Raw genomic sequence first — 18877 nt, forward strand, 5'->3', positions numbered from 1 at the left:
AGGAGCAAGTGGACGGATGTCTGGGGAAGTTTGTCTCAAAATCCTCCCCCTACTTCGCCTCTTCTCGGCTTTCCCGGTTTGTTTTCTAGGAAGCCAAGTGCTTATTTTGGCCGCCTTGTTTAGGTAGTTTCATATAAATCGCTCATCCTCTTCCACTCCTCTATTTATAAATATTATTTATCTATAAGCAACAAATGATAAGGAACTGAATTCATCTTCGCGATTTTGGCCACCGAAAGAAGCAGAACGAAGGTGTTCGGACGGTGACGATTCTAAAGAGTGAGAAAAATCACGGTGGCCTCTCAGGGTGACATTTCTGAGCAGAAAGAAAATCTGGCTTCTGAGGTTGCGATAAAAGTGACCGACGTGGCCACGACGCAGGGGCTCTTTGGAAGGAAAAAGAGCTGATCCCAAACCTGGGAAGCTCGACAGTTCCCTTCCTCGTTTCTTTCTAAATCCATCTTGTCCCTTTAATACAAATGAACTTTAAGCTCCCCCTGTCTTTTATTATTTAGATTCCTAGTCTTAATGACGCCAGGAGCAGCGCAAGCACACTCGCTAATAATCGTCGCGAACTGCATTTCAAAGAAACATCCCTGGAAGAAAAACACCGTCGTTTAAAAAAAAAATAAAAATAAATAGAGACTCCACCAAAAATGATAATGCGGAGCCTCTGCTGCTGATGGGCTTAATGCGGCTGCTGCAAACCAGCACCTGCGTGCTAGATAAGGCAGATAACACCTCCAACAGTTACTCCCAGCACCCCCCTCCTCCTCGGTTTTATTTTTAGATCATTCATTTAGTCGGGTGCAGGTGGGGTTTTGTGCGGGGCTTTTTTTTTATCTTAAAAAAAATTTATTATTATTGTTGTTTTTCTTCCCTGATCCTTGGGGGGGGAAGCGAGGGAAGTGTGAACCGGTTTAAATCTCGAGTCTACCTCAGGCCTTTAATACCAGCTCTCAGGCGGCTGGTCCCCGGGCACGCAGATAGGCGAGATCTCGGCAGCCAGCACTGTCCAGGGTCAGCTTTTGTCCCTGCCACAATAAACAAACACTTGCTCCTCTCATGTAAATGAGCAGTGATCCGGATGCACCCTAAAACACTGGGAGAAGTCGTTGCTTTTGAAAACGATGTTCATTTTGTCTGACACACATAACTGCATAGATCAAATGGCTGCAGAAAGGTAGCAATTTGGCAGGGAAGTATTTTCTAAGCTTAGATGAAAGTGTGCTCACGGCGTCCCCCCAAAAATGCCTGTCTCACCTCCCACCTGCTTCCCCAGCCCCAAGTTTGCGCGAAAAGATTGGGCAGGCGGGATTTTCGTTAAAAAAAAATAAAAATAATGATGATGCGAGGAAGCAGTGGCACAATCCAGGCAGCCCCGGCTCCGGGACGCTCAATCAGCGCTGCTTTACCTACCGACACAACTGCAATAACCTTGTCGGATAATTAAGTAAATTATACCTTAAACATTGGTATCTTACAAGTTGTAATCAGTAATTCAAACTCTTGACAATTATGTAAATTGAGCTCAGGCTGGCGCTCGGACCTTCTCGTTTCTGCAACGAGGACTTTTTCCGAGTTTATTTCCCCCAAAACCCGTCGGACTAGCCGAGTTGGGGGGTGTGTGTGTGTGTGCACCGGCGCTGCGCCTCCCCACGCGGATTTAAGCAAAGTCTTTCCACGCGTGGGAGGGGGAACACCCCGCACCCTCCCCCCCCCCCATCCAACACAGTGTGGGGGTTTTTTGGGGGGCACCCTCGTCGCAGCGTGGGTGCGAGGAGTGTGTGGGGGGGGTGTCCACGCATGACCCCGCGGGGCAGGAGTGCCCCCCGCCCCCTGGGCGCTGCGGGGGGGGTCCGGCTCCGCGCTGCCTCCCCCCCCCATCCGCGGGCGCGGAGTGGAGCGCGGAAGGAGTGGCTTGGGGCTGCGCGGCCCCTCCTGAGTGGCTGGCGGCCGCGGCTCCCCGGCCATCCCTGGGGAGGAGTTATGATAATCCTATTGCCATTAAGGGCGTCTGGGCAGGGAAAAAAACCCGAGTGACCATTAGCGCGGAGGTTTAGTCCCTCATCTGCCTTCATGCCCGGCAACTGAGCTCCGTCCGGGGGGCAGCTCCTCTTCCCCAGCGCCGACGTGGATTTACCGCCCGTGGGGGGGGGGGGCTGAGTTTGCTCGCCTGTTTTCGGTACCGTCACACCTGGGTTGGAGGCTGGACGCCATGTTGTGGAAACTAGCAGATAATGTCAAGTATGAAGAGGACTGCGAGGTGAGAAGCGTGGGGAGGGGGTCAGGAGAGGGGATAGGGGGGTGGGGGTGGGGGTCCGGTGTGGGGCAGACCCCCCCCCACCCCGAGTCTCGCTTCCTGCCCTCCCCGCTGCTCCCAGCCGGTGCCCCTGCCTCCCACCCGGGCGGGAGTTGCTCCCTCCTGGAGCCCTCCGGTTTGCTTTTTTCCCCCCTTCTTTTTCCTTCTCTTTTTCTTCTCCTTGGAGGAACGATTTTTCTTTTTTTTTTTTTTTCCTTTTTTTTTTTTTTTCCTCCCCCCGAAACTTTTGAACTCTTGAATAAAACACGGCTGAAAGCCCCGGCTGGGAGAAACGAGCCCGCACCCCCCCACCCGGTGGGGCAGGATGGCGGGGGAGCCGGGTGTCCCCCCGCGCCGTGGGCAGGGGCAGCAGGAGCCGGGGCCAAAGGCAGAAGCGGGGACCCCCCCGCCCCGGGTCGCCCAGCCTGCCCGACCCGTCGGGGCTGCCGGGCTCCGCGCCGGGTGGGAGGCGGCCGGGAGCTGCGGAGGGGCCGGCCGCAGGTAGGAGCTGCTGCGGGGACGAACCGGGCGCCCACCCCGAGGGAACCTTCCCTCCCACGTAACCCTCCTCCGTGGGAGTGTTTCCCACCCCCGTGCGGGGCTTCCAGGTTTTAGTCTCTCCGAAATCGGCCGTGCCCTCCCTCCCTCCCCCCCGGCTCCATCGCATGCTTGGCTCCTAGAGCTTAGCTTCACGCTCCATTGGGACCCCATTCACCTCTTATTAACTAGTCCTGTTATTTTAATGACCGTGAAGCCAGAAGCTCGCTAAATCCCTGGATCAGCTCGATGTAGACGTTTAAGCTTTGACTGCTGTGATTTGAAATTTGGGGAGAAGCAGAGATGGGACGGCTGGAGGGAGAAACACCACCCCACCACCCCCTCCTTCCCCGCCGCGCCAGCAGCCGTCGGGCGGGAGCCCTTCGTCCCGGGGCCTCGGGAGGGTGGGGGGACGGGGGTCTCCGGGATGCCGGGGACCCCCAGCCTGCTCCTCCCACGGTCCCCCTCCCCAAGGGCGGCGGGTCCGCCGTCCCCAGCCCCCAAATGCCGTGTCTCCCCCCCGAGGACGGGCCGGGCGGCGGAAAGCGGGCTGTCCCGCCGCTAGGCATTTTTCTTATTTTAACGATTCTTCCGATGATTCGTACGAACGCGAGGGTTGGCCCGTGCAGCCGTGACGAGGGGGGAGCCGTGGGAACTGGCTTGTGATCTTTCCCTGGGAGTGGGGCTTAACGCGAAGTGCCTTAAGAAGAGAAGCCTCCCCGGGCAGGAGCAGGGCGGCTCCCCCTTCCTTCCCCTCCCCTCTTCCCCAGTGCCGCCAAGTGCCACCGCGTGTCCCTCCGGGTCTGGGCTGCCGCCGCTGCCCGGCAGCCCCCCCCCGCCCCTCTGACGGCGGCCCCCATTCTCCCCCCACCCCCCCGTTCTTTCCAGGACCGGCACGATGGGAGCAGCAACGGGAATCCCCGGCTCCCGCACCTCTCGGCCGTCAGCCAGCACCTCTACAGCCCGGCTCCGCCGCTCTCCCACTCGGGCGCCTCCGACTTTCAGCCCCCCTACTTCCCCCCCCCGTACCAGCCGCTGCCTTACTCCCAGTCCAGCGACCCCTACTCCCACCTCGGGGACCCCTTCTCCATCAACCCTCTCCACCAGCCGCCGCCGCCGCCCCCCAGCCAGCAGCAGAGCGCTTGGCCCAACCGGCAGAGCCAGGACCCGGCCGGACTCGCCCCCCACGGTCGCCCCGGCCTCGTCCCCCATCTCTCGGCCCTGGAAAGCGGCTCCGCCGGCGGCCGCAGGGAAACGTACCGGCGCTCCGAGCTCCTCCTGCCCCACGGGCACGGCCTGGATGCCACGGCGCTGGCTGATAACCTGGGCCTGCACGACATGGCCCACCAGATGGAGGAGGTGCAGGTAAGCCCCATGGGCCACCCCCATCCCCGACCCCCCTCGGGCCGCCCCGCACACGGCGGTGTGCGGGCGGGATGCCCCCGGGCCCCGTCCCCTTCTGCACACCCCGGCTTTACCTGCCCCTTCCTCGGAGCGAAGCCCACCTTTTCGCCCTTTCTGCCCCCAAAATGGGGAGGTGGGTTTCCCCAAAGCCCCCCCCCCGGCTCGTTCTCTCTCAGCTTTTCAAGGTGCGAAACTTTCTCCCCTTTCTCTTTCCAGAACGTGGAAGATCAACACTTATTAATGCATGACCAGACAGTCATTAGAAAAGGTCAGTAAAGCGGCACCGCAGTTGACTTTTCCTTGTCAATAGTTAAAAGTTTAAAAGTTTAATGACGCACCGGCGAATCGACGCGTTATTATCTTTAAAAAAAAAAAAAGGCTGATCCTCTGGGCGCGGGAGGGCGGAGGGGGTTTAGTACGTTCTCTCCATGGCTGGATCTTTCTAACGCCATCAGGGGGAAGGGGGCGGCAGGGCCGGACACCCCACTCCACCCCCGACCCCCCTCCGGGGACACGGGCCGCCCCCCCCCCCCGCCGGGTCCCGGGTCCCCTGTGGGGCATTAACCCAAACCGGGACTTTGCATCCAATTTAATGCTGCCCCGGAATACGCGTGTGCGAAGCGACACGGGGTGGTGGTGGTTTTTTTTGGGGGTGCTGCTGCTAGCAGCCGAAGACTGTTGGTTATTTTGGTGTTTTAATTTTCTCTTCACCTGCCTCGCAAGACTTGAGAAGGGAATGAGTTCACTGGCATGACCCTGCTCGGCTTTATCGTAATCGAAATGGTTTTGTAGCTGAGGTTTTAAGGCAGGAGAAAGACGTATTGACTCAATTTACAGTCATTTAGAGGGTTTTTTTTCCCATGGTTTCGTTTTTAAACAAATTTGTGCTTAAAAAAAAAAATCAGTGGAAGTTTCCTCTGAAGACTTCAAACAAATACCGCACTGAGGAAAAGCAGAAGTGTTTGTCAGAGCGCTGATTGCTGCCTTTAGCTCATGGGAGAATAATTTCGCTGTCAGATGCACCACTGAAAAAAATCTTTTCCCCCCTCCGGGGAATGGGGCCGACCTCGGCTCTTTAACCCTTTCGGCCCGGTCCGTGAGCCTGCAGCGCACCACCGGGGGTTAACTGGGTGGATTCGCGAGGGGATGGGAGCGCTGGGTCTGGGCTTTGCTCCTGGCAGAGCCTTTGTTGTCCCCGTTCACCTAAAGGCCGGAGCCGTTGACGAGCAGTGTTTTACTTTCGGTTCTCTTCTGGGCAGCATCCCTCTCTCTGTCGTGCTGTCTGTTAGGAATTTGTTGGGATTAAATTCCAAAGGCTGCTGCTTAAATCCGCGTGTGCTTCTCCCTGCCCCGGCTCGGAAAGAGTTTTTGGCGGTAGCCGAAGGATGCTAATCTGGAGTCTGTAGTTGTATCGGGCTTTTTATAAGTAAAAGTATCCTTAATTGTGTTCGGCAGCTCCTCGGAATGTAGTGTGGCAAAATAAATCCTCTCGGGAATAGTTTGGGGACCTTTTGGCCGCAGCCGAGCCCCGTGCTGCGGGTGGATGCTGGGGACGGGGAGAGTGGTGTGAGCATTTAACGCAAAACGAAATCCCCTCTCCTGGTCCTTAATTTGTAGAAAGGAAGCTCACGCGCCACTTCCTATTTATTTTGCCCCTTTTATACAATACCTGCTTTCCCTCCTCCTCCCACAGGTCCCATTTCCTTAACGAAAAACAGCGCTCTGAGTCTCCCCTGCCAAAAGGATGGGTTAATTGGAGTGGTCATAAACCCCAACGAAGTATTTTGTTCTGTTCCGGGGAGACTTTCCCTCCTGAGCTCCACGTCGAAATACAAAGTGACGGTAGCAGAGGTGCAGAGACGGCTCTCGCCCCCCGAGTGTCTCAATGCCTCTTTGCTAGGAGGAGTGCTCAGAAGGTAGGCTGCGACTCCCAACCATCCCCATCGCCTCTATTGTCTGCGATTTTCCTTTTGCCCCCGTGCTTGTGCGTGTGTGAGCAGCCAGATGAGCACAGCGAGGAGCTAAGAAAGCCTCTTAACAAATTTCTGATTTTTTTTAAGAAGCCCAACAACGCTGAATCCTAATAGGCTTTGGAAATAAAACTTCTTTGCACTTCGGCTGCCTCTCGAGAAGTGCTATTAACAGCTCTGACAGCAATTCTCATTCCCTGTTTAAAGCTGGATTTTTGTCTCAAAAAACGGCTCATGGAGCCTTCTTACTCTGTGACTGTTTCCTCGTGGAATGATTTTTGGATTAATTCTCGTGGTCTTGATTAATCGTTACAAGGACACTTTATATGTCCTTTTTTGCATACACTTGACTGGGCTTGTGATCATTCTACAGCTGTTGGTTTTAATGGTGCAGTTTGAAATATTTTGATTTTGACCTGCTGTGTTTCATCATGGTTGGTTTGTAGTAGAGCATTTAAAAAGTAGGTCACTCGAAAAGAGCCTGGTTGTTTTTTTTTTTTTATATTCCCACCCAGTAGAACCCTACTGAATGTCAGGAACCGGAATTTCTCATCTTGAAGAAGTGGTCCCTGAAGATAAATAAGGCCATTTTTTTTCCTCTTTAATTACAGAGCCAAATCTAAAAATGGTGGCAGATCATTAAGGGAAAAACTGGATAAAATTGGCTTGAATCTTCCTGCTGGTAGAAGGAAAGCTGCAAATGTGACATTATTGACATCTCTGGTGGAAGGTCAGTCTTGAACCTGTCTTAAAAATAAACTTCCCCTCCTTGTGTAGAGCTTCTGTCCTCTAGGCAAAGCATGGGAAGGCTAGAAATCAATGGACGTCACAGAGAGGTTTTTGTGTATTTTAAAGTGAGCATGATGGGAACGCGGCAGCAACTAACAGCTGTGCTGCCTTTGGGGGGCTCCTCTCCCCTTCTCCTCCCTTCAGCCCTTGGCCTCGGAGCCCTACCCCCACAAACCCAGCTAAGGCTCTCCCCCCCGGCTGCGTCGCAAGGACCCTAGCAGGGATGCAGTAACTCCTACACGCTGAGCCGGCCAAAACGCCGCTGCGTCCCGCCTGTGTTTCTCGAGGGGCTGCGCTGGTTCGGGTTTTGTAAGGGTGCGGGCAAGGACGGGCAAAAGGGGTGAAACTCATCACACTAGTGGGTTTGATTCCCTATTGGGGAAACTTAAAAAGTCCGGAGCAGCTGACTGCAATGCCCGGCCCTACCTCAGCGGTATCCTCAGAAGCTTTTCTAATAAACAAGCATATAAAGTGAGATTTATAGCTTTTTGACTTCCTGATAGGAAACTGGAGCCCCTTTAATCTGTAACATGTTATGTGGACCCTCTATCAGTTAAGCTGACTCGGAGGGGCTGTGTGTGTGTGGCTGTTTTGTGTTTCTGTTTAAAGCAGCTCCTGGTAGCGGTACAACTTAGTAGGGATAGAAGCAGCAATTGAGAAGTGAAAAATTATCTAACGCTACCCTACTGCTATTTCACGTCTGCATCAGCTCCAATAACACAGCAACTTCCATAAAAAAACTTTCTTTGGAAGTTGGGTTTAAGAGAGCTTATGCGTGCATCCACGCACACGTGTACCTTACAGGTAACGTGCTGATCATGCCAACCCATTTTTTTAAAGCCTGATCAAATTGCCTTAATGAAAAAAGTGGCCTAGGTACACACCTTACACACCATACAATTTTATTTTCTATACAGAAATGCTTACTAGAAAATATTTAGGAAATGTGCTAAACTGATAAGCCCTTTATTATATAAGTGGAATTCAGTTCCCAGGTCTTTTAAATGTCAGTGGACAATTTGGTCTAGACTGAATTTTAGTCTTTGCTGTGTGGTTAATCTGGATAAAGAGTTTTCCTGCCTTCATACTAGGAAGAAAAACTATTATTTTGTGGCAATCACCATGGAGGTTTTTTCTTCCTGATGCAAGCTTACAAAGAAACGCTGATCTATTAATTAGAAAATGGTAATGAGTGGTATGGTGGTAAAATAGCAGTGTCCCTTTCTAAAATAGGAATACACTTTTAAAAATGTAAAAAAATTTACAGTACCCTGATTAATTTCCCTGATGTCCTTACAATAAATAGACGTAACTACATTTAATTAACATCGCCTTTTACCCACGCCAGGTGAAGCTGTACATCTTGCTCGTGACTTCGGTTACGTTTGTGAGACAGAGTTTCCCTCCAAAGCAGTGGCTGAATATTTGACTAGACCACACATGGGCCGCAATGAAATGGCGAACAGGAAGAATATGCTTCTTGCTGCAAAGTAAGTTTTGGGCTTAGTTTTTTTTTTTTCTTCTTCTTTTTAAAGATGCTTTTGTCTGACCATGAGCATCTGTGACTGTGGACAGTTTGGTATGTTTTCATGTGTAATTTTAATCAGGGAGATGAAGCAATTCTTTTTATTTGGTTTTGGTTTAAATTCAACTGTGGCAAGAGTTATTTTAGTCTGAAAAATAACAACCCCGTACAATAACTCTAAAGCAGTTTGGATCAGTTCTGTTCTTTTTTTCTTTTCATTTTAACTGTAGTAAAGACTTCAGGAAAAAAGTCCTGTACAGGGAGAGCTATATTGCCAAGAAATAGATGTCCCTAGATCTGACAGGGTTGAGGACCTGGAGGGCAGGCGTGGCCAGGGAAGGCGCACCAGCCTGGGGCCGGAGGCAGGAGGTGGGTGCCCCACCTCTGCCTGGGCGCAGCCCAGAGGGGTGTCTCCAAGGAGGGCGAGCTGGGCGCTGGGCAGGCTCCGCTGCCCTGTCCTCCGAACCGCTTCTGGCAACAGCAGCACGCAGGCTTCCCCCATGGGACGCTGAGCCGAGCACTGTGGATAGTCCCTTTCGCTATTACAGCTGAAGATTTTTAGAGTTCAGTGAAAGCCAGCCTTTGGTAGATGTGAAAATTCCCTGTACTTAACTAAATTCCTGTTGTGAAGCTCGATGAACAGGGATGGGGGGGGTGAAGAGAGAAGCTTTGTTATGGCTGTTCTGCAGACACTTGTACCTGCAAATAAACCACGTAGTGAACACGTACCTGTAAATAAACCACTGCCAGGTCTCTGGCAGGAAACACCTGTGCTGAGTTACACTTATCTTAAAGCAGCGGCTGGAGTGCTCACTGTCCCCTTCCCCGCCCCCAGCCTTCCCAGGCTGAGGTTTAACAAAGCCTTCAGCTCGTGATCTGTTCCGGTCTGAGATGTTTTCTGGTTTGGAGTTGGTGCGATTCCTTGCTTTGAAGGCACCCTCGCTCTGCAGAGGATCTGAGAAAAGCCTGCTTAAACGGCTGGGAAGAGTCGCCCTGGCTTTGGGCTCAGATCAGGCATGCAAAACACACGCCTGGCGCTGAATTAATGCGTCTTTCCTGGATAAAGAGACCTTCCTTTACCAAAATATCTCTTAGAAATATAGTCTTTCTCTTTCCTATAGCTCGAACACCATGCTTTTTACTGAGCACTACCCCTTCCACTCTTCAGTATTGTCATTACTGGCATTGTTATCGGCACTAATAACAATAATCTTCTGGAAGATGTTTGTGGCTGAGAAATTCTGATAAAGTGATGATTCTGTTAAGATTGCTCAGCTCCTGTGAAATCCCATCAAGGGGACAGATTTACAAGCAGCAAACAACATATGCTTGAGTGTTATTAACCATTCGTGTTTTGCCAGGCGTATGTGCTAGTGTTTGCGGGATCAGGGCTCAGGCCTCTATTAAAGAAGGCATATGCATGTGATGTGCACGACTAAATTGAGTCTCCTATCTGGCTGCTTTAGTCTTCCTAAATCACTTAACTGCAGCTGTGGAAGTTCTCATAGAAACTAGTCCTAAATTCCCACTCCTCCCTTAAAACCTAGAGCAAATGATGCAGAGCCAGGCAGACACCAGAGGTGGAGAGATTATTTTGCAGAGTGTGTGTGGCTTTGTGACATAGATATAAGAGAAGGTTCATCAGAAACTGGTGCTAATAAATAGGATTTATTTTTAGACGATGCTGCTGATGGAGCAATGAAATTCTGAAAACTCTAGTTCCCACATAACGGCCAAATATTTCATACAGGCTTTTTCTCTGTTGTTTTTATTTATTTGCTTTTGCATAAATTCCCACCATGCTGTAAAGTGTGATGGCTTTGTGTCTTGCAGGCAGATTTGTAAGGAATTCACAGACCTCCTCACTCAGGACAGAACTCCTCTTGGAAACACGAGACCTAGTCCCATCTTGGACCCTGGCATCCAGGGCTGTTTGACTCATTTTAGCCTGATCACACATGGCTTTGGGAGCGCTGCCATCTGCGCTGCCATGACATCCGTCCAGAACTACCTAAATGAAGCATTAAAAATAGCAGACAAAACGTACATGAACGCTGGCGACCAGAGCCCTGCAGAAACCAACAAAACCATTGATAAAATGGATAAGCACAGGAAGTAAAAGGAGAGAAACCAGACTCTAAACTCTTCCTCCTAAACACAGACTGGGATCTTCTTGCCGGGGGGAACATAGAGATTTGGGGGGTTTTGTTTTGCTTTGCTTTGTTTTTTTTTTTTGGTTTGGTTTTTTTTTCTTCTTAAAGAAAAGTGGGGAAAAAGGAAAAAAAAATCATCCTATTCAGGATCTTCACTCCCCCTGGATCCATGAGACAAGTCTTTCTAAAAGCTGCAGTATCCCTTACCTGTGGAAGCAATTACCCGAAGATAAGTACTTGGTACAAGTGTGTTCCTTTGCTGTAAAAGTGGTGCTATAAAGGGTCTTGATGGAAATACACAGAGAGATATATTTAGATTTCTTTTCCACATCTAAGTATCTAGTGGTGACCAGCTTCGTGTATAGTGTTTTTTTTAAGATACAGATTTTAGACGGAAGCCTATTTGTTATCTGATACAATATCAGGGTTTTATTCTCTCTAAATGCAACAGTAACAATAAAGCAGTATTAAACAATGGTATATAGATTTATGTACATTAAAATTTTTTATAAACACACGAAAATAATAAGATTTATTCTGTGGGTTGTATTTTTGTTTTTATTTTATTGGTGATTTTTTCCCCTTTATTTTCAGATTACCATAGGAGAGCACTAAAATCCTGCTAGACATAAAAGTTACCTGGTGGCATGTGACATGCTTATTTTTATGGAAATATTCAGGCTTTTGAAAACTGCAGGAACGTTGGCTGCAGTGGATATTATCTTGATATTTTTTTAACAAGGAATAGCTCAAAATGAAAACGCTTTTAGAAAATTCAGTTTCTGTGTCTAAGGATATTGCAGCTTTATTCACATATTTATATTGTCTTGTTTTTAAATTGGGGGGGGGAAACTTGAAAGAATAGGCACATAACTTTTTTTTATACTTTGGGGGTCTTTTTTTGCCTATTAAGGCCAAAAAATATTTCCAGGGAGGCTTTATGTGTATTAAGGGAAGCAGTGTGTTGAATGTAAATATTTATTTATGTGTAATTTAATCGGATTTGTAAATAATGGTGAACTTTTTAATACTTTTTTTTTATAAATGGGTTTCAAATTTTAATTTTGGTAAGTATTTCAAAGGTAATGGGTAAGCTAAACATATCTTTAGGTTTATGCACAGGTATGTTATACAGGGTATTTAAGACTCTTTTTTTTATTTTTAATATCTCAATTCTTGTCACTGAAGATTAAATCTAATCTGAGGTGTATGTTCACAAAGCAATAAGTTTGTGCATCATTCACCTGGTAACTGACTAGACATGCAAAATGAGTGTGTGAGTTAGCGTGTATGTGAGTAATGGAGGTCCTGAACTATCTTTACATATTTGTAAATGTTCCCAATATAATGCCGATGTATATGATAACCATATAATAAAAGTATTCTGGATAGAAGCATGGAATGTTTTGTTAACTGAAAACAGTTTTGTTTTCTTTCTATACTACGGGAATGCGGGGCGAGTAGCACTAGAGGACATTATGTATTGAGTCATAATTGCAGCACTTTGTTCGGATTAATAGAACAGAAATATGAAGCTGTTTGCCAGTAAAACTAATGGTTTCAATTAAACATGTTATGTATCTCCAAGAATTTTTTTTTTTTTCCCTTCCTAAGATGTCATTAGCGTGGTAGCTGCCTATTTAAACAGGCAGCTTAAACACAAACTGCAAGACTTCCTCTAAATAAAAATCAATCCTACCAGCTTTTTGTCTTCTAGTGAATCTGACTTTATTAGAATAATCTGTCTCTAAGGACAAATAATTGCAAAATCCTGGCGAGTGTGAAATCTGATAGGTCTCCCATCTGGTTTCAGCCCAGTTTTACTGATTGGAGGAAGTTTAGAGCATTTTGCAGAAAGTCCCCAAAGTACTCTGAGGTAGTGGCGAGGCAGCATCCGAGGCTTTCAGGGGTGTTCAGTGTCTCAATGCAAACAAACCTTCCCGGGGACAAAAAAAAAACCAAACCAAACCCACTTTTTCAGTGCTTTCTAAGAGGAACAACCTGACCCCGGGCTTTCTCCCGTCCCTGGCATTTCAAGCCCTGGCCAGGGCGAACGCTGCGAGTGGACGCTGGACGTCACCGCGAGTGAGTTCGGGTCACGTCCCGGCAGCGTGCTGCTTCCCCAGATGTGGAGAAGAGGCGATATGTACGCTTTCTGAATACTCTGTTCATGAGTTCTCTTTATGCTCTCATTATTAGGGTAAAGGCAAGCTACTGAAGGTGTGCAGGGAGAAGAAAGGGAAGCTCAAAGGAATGAATGAATAAACCGGTGGTGAGCTGGGAGAAAGCTGCTCTGTGGGCTGCAGTCCCCTTCCCTGCTGAAGAGGTGTGAAATTCCAGCCTTTGCATTTGTTAGACTCACTGTAGCATTTGAGAAATAAGCATTTTGGGCCATCTGTAGACACAAGTGCAGCAACAGAACTTCTAAAACAAACAATATACTGTTCCGATAATATATTTTATTGATTATGTGAACGTGCAGGAACATGCTGGGTAGGGTAGGAGCTCGTTTAGAGAATGTGATGATAGAGTTCTGGGTTTTTCTTCCATTTCTGCTGCTGGGCTGCTTATACAGTGTATATAGTAAGATATTTTAGCTACCAGACAATGGAATCTCGCTTTTTATTAACGCACAAAACCAGGCTCTGTAATAATTGCCCCTTGGGATAGGAAATAAGGATGTTTCCATTTATTCCTGCGTGCATTCAAGCAAAGCCAGTCAATTGTCTAATGTACTGACTCGGGTGCTATTTATATGTTCAGAACATTAGAAATGTTGAGTTTCCATTACCTTAATGCTTTTCCTCTACTGTATGTTTTAGATGGTACGTTATTTTGAGGCTCAGCTACCTCATAAGCTGTGCCCGTAATACGAAACAAGAATGATGCCTTCTGCTCCATTCACTGAAGAGGACAGTTAAACCCTGACCTGAACTTGTCTGTCATCTGAATTTATTAATCTTAAGGAAAATGTTAATAGGTTAGTAACTCCTTGGGAAATCTGAAAAGCACAGTGTGATCTGAACACGTAGGAAGGTATTTGCTTTTCCCCGATCCTCAAAATTTCATGTTTTTTACTGTTTTTACATGGGCTGGCTAAAAGAAAAAGTTGTAATATAAGATTCCTCTGAAGCTCTGCTCTTCAGTTCCTTTGAAAACGGAATATTCAGATGACTCTGTCCAATCTTGTCCCTTGCCCTTCTCCCAGAAAAATAATGGGTTTGTCCTTCATATAAAGGGAAAATGGCTGTGAGCTATTAGGATTTAAAAGTCAAAATTCTGAAGTTGAAACGGACCATCTTAAGTACTACTGCCCTTCTGCAAAAAGGTTATTTGATACATACCCACAAAATAGTTGGAATTCGTGTCACTCGGTATAAAAACAGCTTGCGGAAAAAGAAAATATTTCATCCCCCTCTCGCTTGGCCATCAGCGGCAGCTGGGCATCGGGGGGTGCCGGGGTCTTCCCAGGCAGCAACGCGGCCCCCGTCCACCTGCGGCAGCTGGGGCACGGCCTTTGCAACCCGTCACCTCCCACGCAACCTGATTGTTACAGATTATTCATTGCAAACCTGATGGTTATTCAAGGCCCCAGCTCACGAAACCATCTGACTTGATGGCAGCATTGCTTTCACTTTAAAAAGAATTTTTTTCTTCACAGCTTCAGACACAATGATGCAAAACTAGTAACATATAGGAAAACAAGGAAAAAGAATGAGCTTCTGTCTTAATTTAGTAACTGCTTTCAGTTAGCTTCATTTCTCAGTTTTAGCTTTACCCTTCTCTTCCGTCGCTGTTATTTACAACTGGCTCGTCTCACCCCATCTCTTTTGGCTGCAGCCCTACTGCTCGCTGCTCCTCTGCTCCCTCAGACTTTTGCAACGCGAATAAACCCAGCAATGCAGCCTGAAACGGGTCTAACTTGCTGTGATAGCCTGCTGCGCTGATTTGTTGCAGCCCTTTCGTCTCTCTTTTTGCCCCGCGTGCGATGTTTATGTAAATCCTTGTAGATATTTTGACCTAACGGTGTGCAGCCTCGGTCCTGGCAGTGGGCTGTCTTCTGGGACATGTTCTGCAAAGAGAGCTTGATTTTTTAAAAAAAAAAGGTTAATTTTTTAAAGACAATAAATAGTTTGGTGTTAAGATTTTGTCCTAAAACTTACTTCGCTAAAAGAACATTATGGGGTCAAGGATGAAGATGCTTCCCTCTCACCAGAAGACACCTCCAAGGTATAACACGTTTCCGTTCATTGATGTTTGCAGGTTTTTGTGCGGAGAACCTGGAGCCGGTTTTGCCGAGCGCTCTGGGGGTCCCTTGGGGTGGTGACCCAGGGCCTGGTGGTGAGCCGCACGAAAGGCACGTGGAACCACGCAAGCGACGATGTGCTCCTAAACCCTGGCCCCAGCCAGACACGCCGTGTCTTTGCAAAATCTCTGCGTTATCCGAACCAGTTGTGGTCTGTCAGAACATTTCTGCGGTGCCTGCCTGTTGCTGCTGCCTATCGCCTAGTGTCACGATGCCCACGTAGCTGCGTGGATGACTGGCGCCATCAAAATTACACGGGGCCTACGCTGGAACCATATTGTTAAATTATTAAATCCCTTTTTGTATCGTTTGCTGCCTTCGCCTTCTTTCATTTTCACTTTCATAGGTTATATAAGTAAGTTTTCTCCCAGTTTCAGATGCCATTTTGCATTCATTGGATGTTCTCACATGTCTTACAAGGATGTTCCAGCTGGTTTCCATGGGCCATTATTGTGCAAGGGCTGGCCACAAATATTCCATTTTTCCTCTCTTTTGGCTAAACAGCCCTTTTTAACTGGTTCTTGTGAAGGCTTTGCACACAGGCTACTACTATTCCATAAGACGTTCTCTGAATGTCCGTTTGATCTACAGTTTTACCCATAATTTAAAATTAAAAACATGAAATCACACGGATGCTCTCTCTGCCATGAAACTCGAACACCTGTTTATTAACAAGGCAGAAAGTTCAGAGATCTACAATGAACAAAATAACAGAAGTAATCCTTTAGGTGAACTTTAGACCTTGTATTTCCAGGTCAATCTGCACAAAACTGAGGGGAAAGCAGCAGTTTAAGGGGAAGATCAGAAAGGCAGTGTTCTTCAGCTGATCGCTGCACCAAAAAACTGATTTCTAGTTAATTGAAAGAGTCTTTCAGTAACAACAGAAAGTGGTCTAAAATGATGCCAGCTCCCTTATAGGCAGGGTTGCTAAAGCAGAGCGAAGGGAAAATGTTCGATTGCAACCCTCTGGTAGGACAGTGTCTATCTGGGAGCAGAAACCACTTCTGCCAGGTGCTCGTCCTGTCCTTCCCCCTTTGCATCCCATCAGCTCTGAAGAGGAACAAAAAAAAAATGAAGCCCCAAACCACATGAACAGTGCAGGTTTGGAGGAATATGGAGTGAAATGCATTATTTTGCCTCTGTAAGGTTATAAGGTACCCTTTACGTTGTGTCAGGTTGTTGCACCTCTGCTCGTCCTGGAAGGCCACAGACCTGAAAAAGCCCGGCAGCTGTGAGCCCTGCTGCCAGGGTTGCAGGTGCGGGGGTTGTCCTCCACCGATCCTGCTGGAGGACAGAGGGGCAGAGGCAGAGCTCAGCTGTGCCTGGCTGCAGCCTGGTGATGCCGGGGCTAAGCTGGGTGCTGGACTATGAGCCGCAGCTGCTGGGATGGAGGCACACGTGGTTTTGGCTGTGCAAGAGAAATAGTAATTAACCTCCAGCAGAGGGGTAGGGCAGGTACCCGGGACCAGTAATTTTCTCCAACTCTTGCAGCAAAATTTACCTGAGCTCATTTGTCAAGCTTTGAATCCTTAAATCTATAACTCTAATTAATTAAGAATCTCTAATTACCCCAAAACAGTGCTCTATATTTAAGGCTAAGGTGTGGTGAAATCCAGAGAAAACATGAGAGAAGCTGGAGGATGTTCAGAGCTGGAAATGCCAGGAAACTGTGCGTTTTCAGAGATCAAGGTGCACGTAAGTGCAAAGGAAGCCAGACGGCTCAATGTGTCACTGAGACCTAGGGCAGGCCCTGAACTGCCAGAAGTCACTGTCCGGTATTTAGGCATCTGTCCTCGGGTGTCCTAAGAAAGCAATGACCACCAAACCCCTCAGAGGGGGTTCTTACATTGGAGACCCAAAGGCCAAGTAACCTTCGGGCTTTAAGCCCAGATCTGGATATTTTCTATACCAGAAGCACGTTGGATGAGGCTCTGGCTTCTCACAGCCTTGAACAAGAAACCCCAGTGGGGATATTATTGAAAACACCAGCGCAAGATGAGTTCTGGCCCTGCCCTCATGAGAGGAAAAAAACCTTTTGCAGCTGAGGTCTTATTATATTAAGATAAAAATTTATAGCTTTTAACTAGGCTGTAACCAGTTAATGTGACTCAGGCAGAGATGAAATGTGGATGGAGGCATTACTTAGAGCTACCATTTTTGCCTTACTGGGGAGGTTACCGCTTTCCAGAGCTCGCACACGGGTTCCTAGAAGCCCAGGCTCAAGCACACTGAGGAATTAGGCTGTGAGGTCATCTGATGAAGTGAGGGGGATCAGCTGGGGTTTGGGCTGATTGACTTCAGCGGTGCAGCAGCCATGAGCCTGAGATATTTCTTCCTGGGCGCTGCTGGGCTGAGCTCTTTCCCTGGGACTTGCCAGCACCATCGCAGGTAAGGCTTCTTCGTCTGCGGCGGGCGCCTGGTAACCTGCGCGCAGTGCCTGTAGACAGGGTACATCTGCATGTGTATGAGGTCGTTGTGAAGATGTTAAAGGAGGAGGAAAATTATGCATGCTTCTAGGTAAAGGGTAGGGTCTCCCCTTCGGAGCCTCAAGTGCTGTTTTCTGCCTCCAATAGCGGGAAATCTCTGTATTGTCCTCGCAAATAAACGCCTGTACTTAGTGGCTTTGTCTGGTGGAAGATAAAAGTTGATAAGATCCCGGTGAGGCCGTTGTGAGGCGCTTCTGTTAACTTCTCTGCAGAGAGGGTTTCCAGGGATTCACCCCAGAAAAGCTGCCAGGCTGGGGGAAAGATTCGGAGCGATCAGTGATCTTTGCTAACGTTTGAAGTAAAAATGATCTCCGCCTTCTATTTCTCAGGACTCGTGTGATTGTGGTGTTAAAAACCAGCATGACCGTAGTTAAAATAACTCCTCTTTTTTTTTTTTTCATATTTACTGGCAAGGTATGGCATAGCAAATTGCATCAGAAAGGTAAATGAGAATGAGTGCTAGCTAAAAAGGTGAGAGAAACATGTTAAATCAATTATGGGATTTCCTTTCCGTTAATTTTTCTCATGTAGCTGAAAAGATGAGGGGGGAGGGGAAAAAAAAAATCATGATCATCTGTTTGGGTTGCTCCGAAGAGCACCGTTTGCCTGGGTTGCTCAGGACCAAGGCAAGCGTTCTCCGTCGCCGCTTTCTTGCAGACCTCGAAGTTTCCACCCTGGAAGGGCTTTGCCCCCTTAGCGTGAGGCGCAGGCGGCGACAGATGCGGGGATGCTCGGCGGCCGCTGCGCGGGGAGCAGGGCTCTGCCCCGGCCGCCGCGGGTGGGTCGTGCTCAGGCACCCCGTGGGTGCTGACTCACAGCGGCGCGGGCCACCTACCGAACCACCGCCCGGCTCTCGGCAGCACCTGGCTGGCTCCGGAGGTCTCGTAGCCAGCACCCAGCAGGCCCCAGCCTGTTCGGGCTGGGAGATCTAACGAGATCACAGCCAGGGCCAGGGGTGATATGGCCGCAGGCCATCATCTTACATAAAACCCATAAATTTGCATAATGTGTTTTACAAGATTAAAACTGAGGAAACTTTTTTCATAAAAGGGAAGAAAATAGGTGAAAGAGCTTTACAAAAACGGGATATCAGAAACCTGAGGCTTCCAAAATGACGATGTCAGTAATTGCGTTTGAAACAATTTCAAGACTGTCTAACTTGGAAATCTGTCAGTTACTTGGGGAAAAAAACAGCCCAGAGGTAGGGCCATAAACAGTGAATATTGGACCAGTGATGGGGTAACTCATCCCTTTTATAAAGGAGCTCCAAACCTGTTGGATGCCGCATGTAGGAGAAAACCCTCCTTCCGCAGCAAGGCTGTGGGGTGGAGAGGGTTGCCAAAGCTCGTCGAGTCACAAAACCAAGGCGTTCTTACTTTGCATAATTACACTGGGTGACTCGGAT

The 18877-nt window shown here is 48.3% G+C and overlaps 1 protein-coding gene across 1 annotated transcript; it reads left to right on the top strand.

The window, feature by feature from the left end:
* The first annotated feature begins 2218 nt into the window (after nucleotides 1-2218).
* TFAP2C (transcription factor AP-2 gamma) lies at nucleotides 2219-12697 on the top strand. Its single transcript, XM_064465325.1, has 7 exons — nucleotides 2219-2266; nucleotides 3728-4204; nucleotides 4460-4511; nucleotides 5937-6159; nucleotides 6825-6943; nucleotides 8351-8492; nucleotides 10361-12697. Exons 1-7 carry the CDS (start codon nucleotides 2219-2221, stop codon nucleotides 10644-10646), a joined length of 1347 nt encoding a protein of 448 aa, XP_064321395.1. The 3' UTR covers nucleotides 10647-12697.
* The last annotated feature ends 6180 nt before the right edge of the window (nucleotides 12698-18877 follow it).

The sequence above is a fragment of the Phalacrocorax carbo genome, chromosome 14 (assembly GCF_963921805.1).
Source record: "Phalacrocorax carbo chromosome 14, bPhaCar2.1, whole genome shotgun sequence".
NCBI lineage: Eukaryota > Metazoa > Chordata > Aves > Suliformes > Phalacrocoracidae > Phalacrocorax > Phalacrocorax carbo.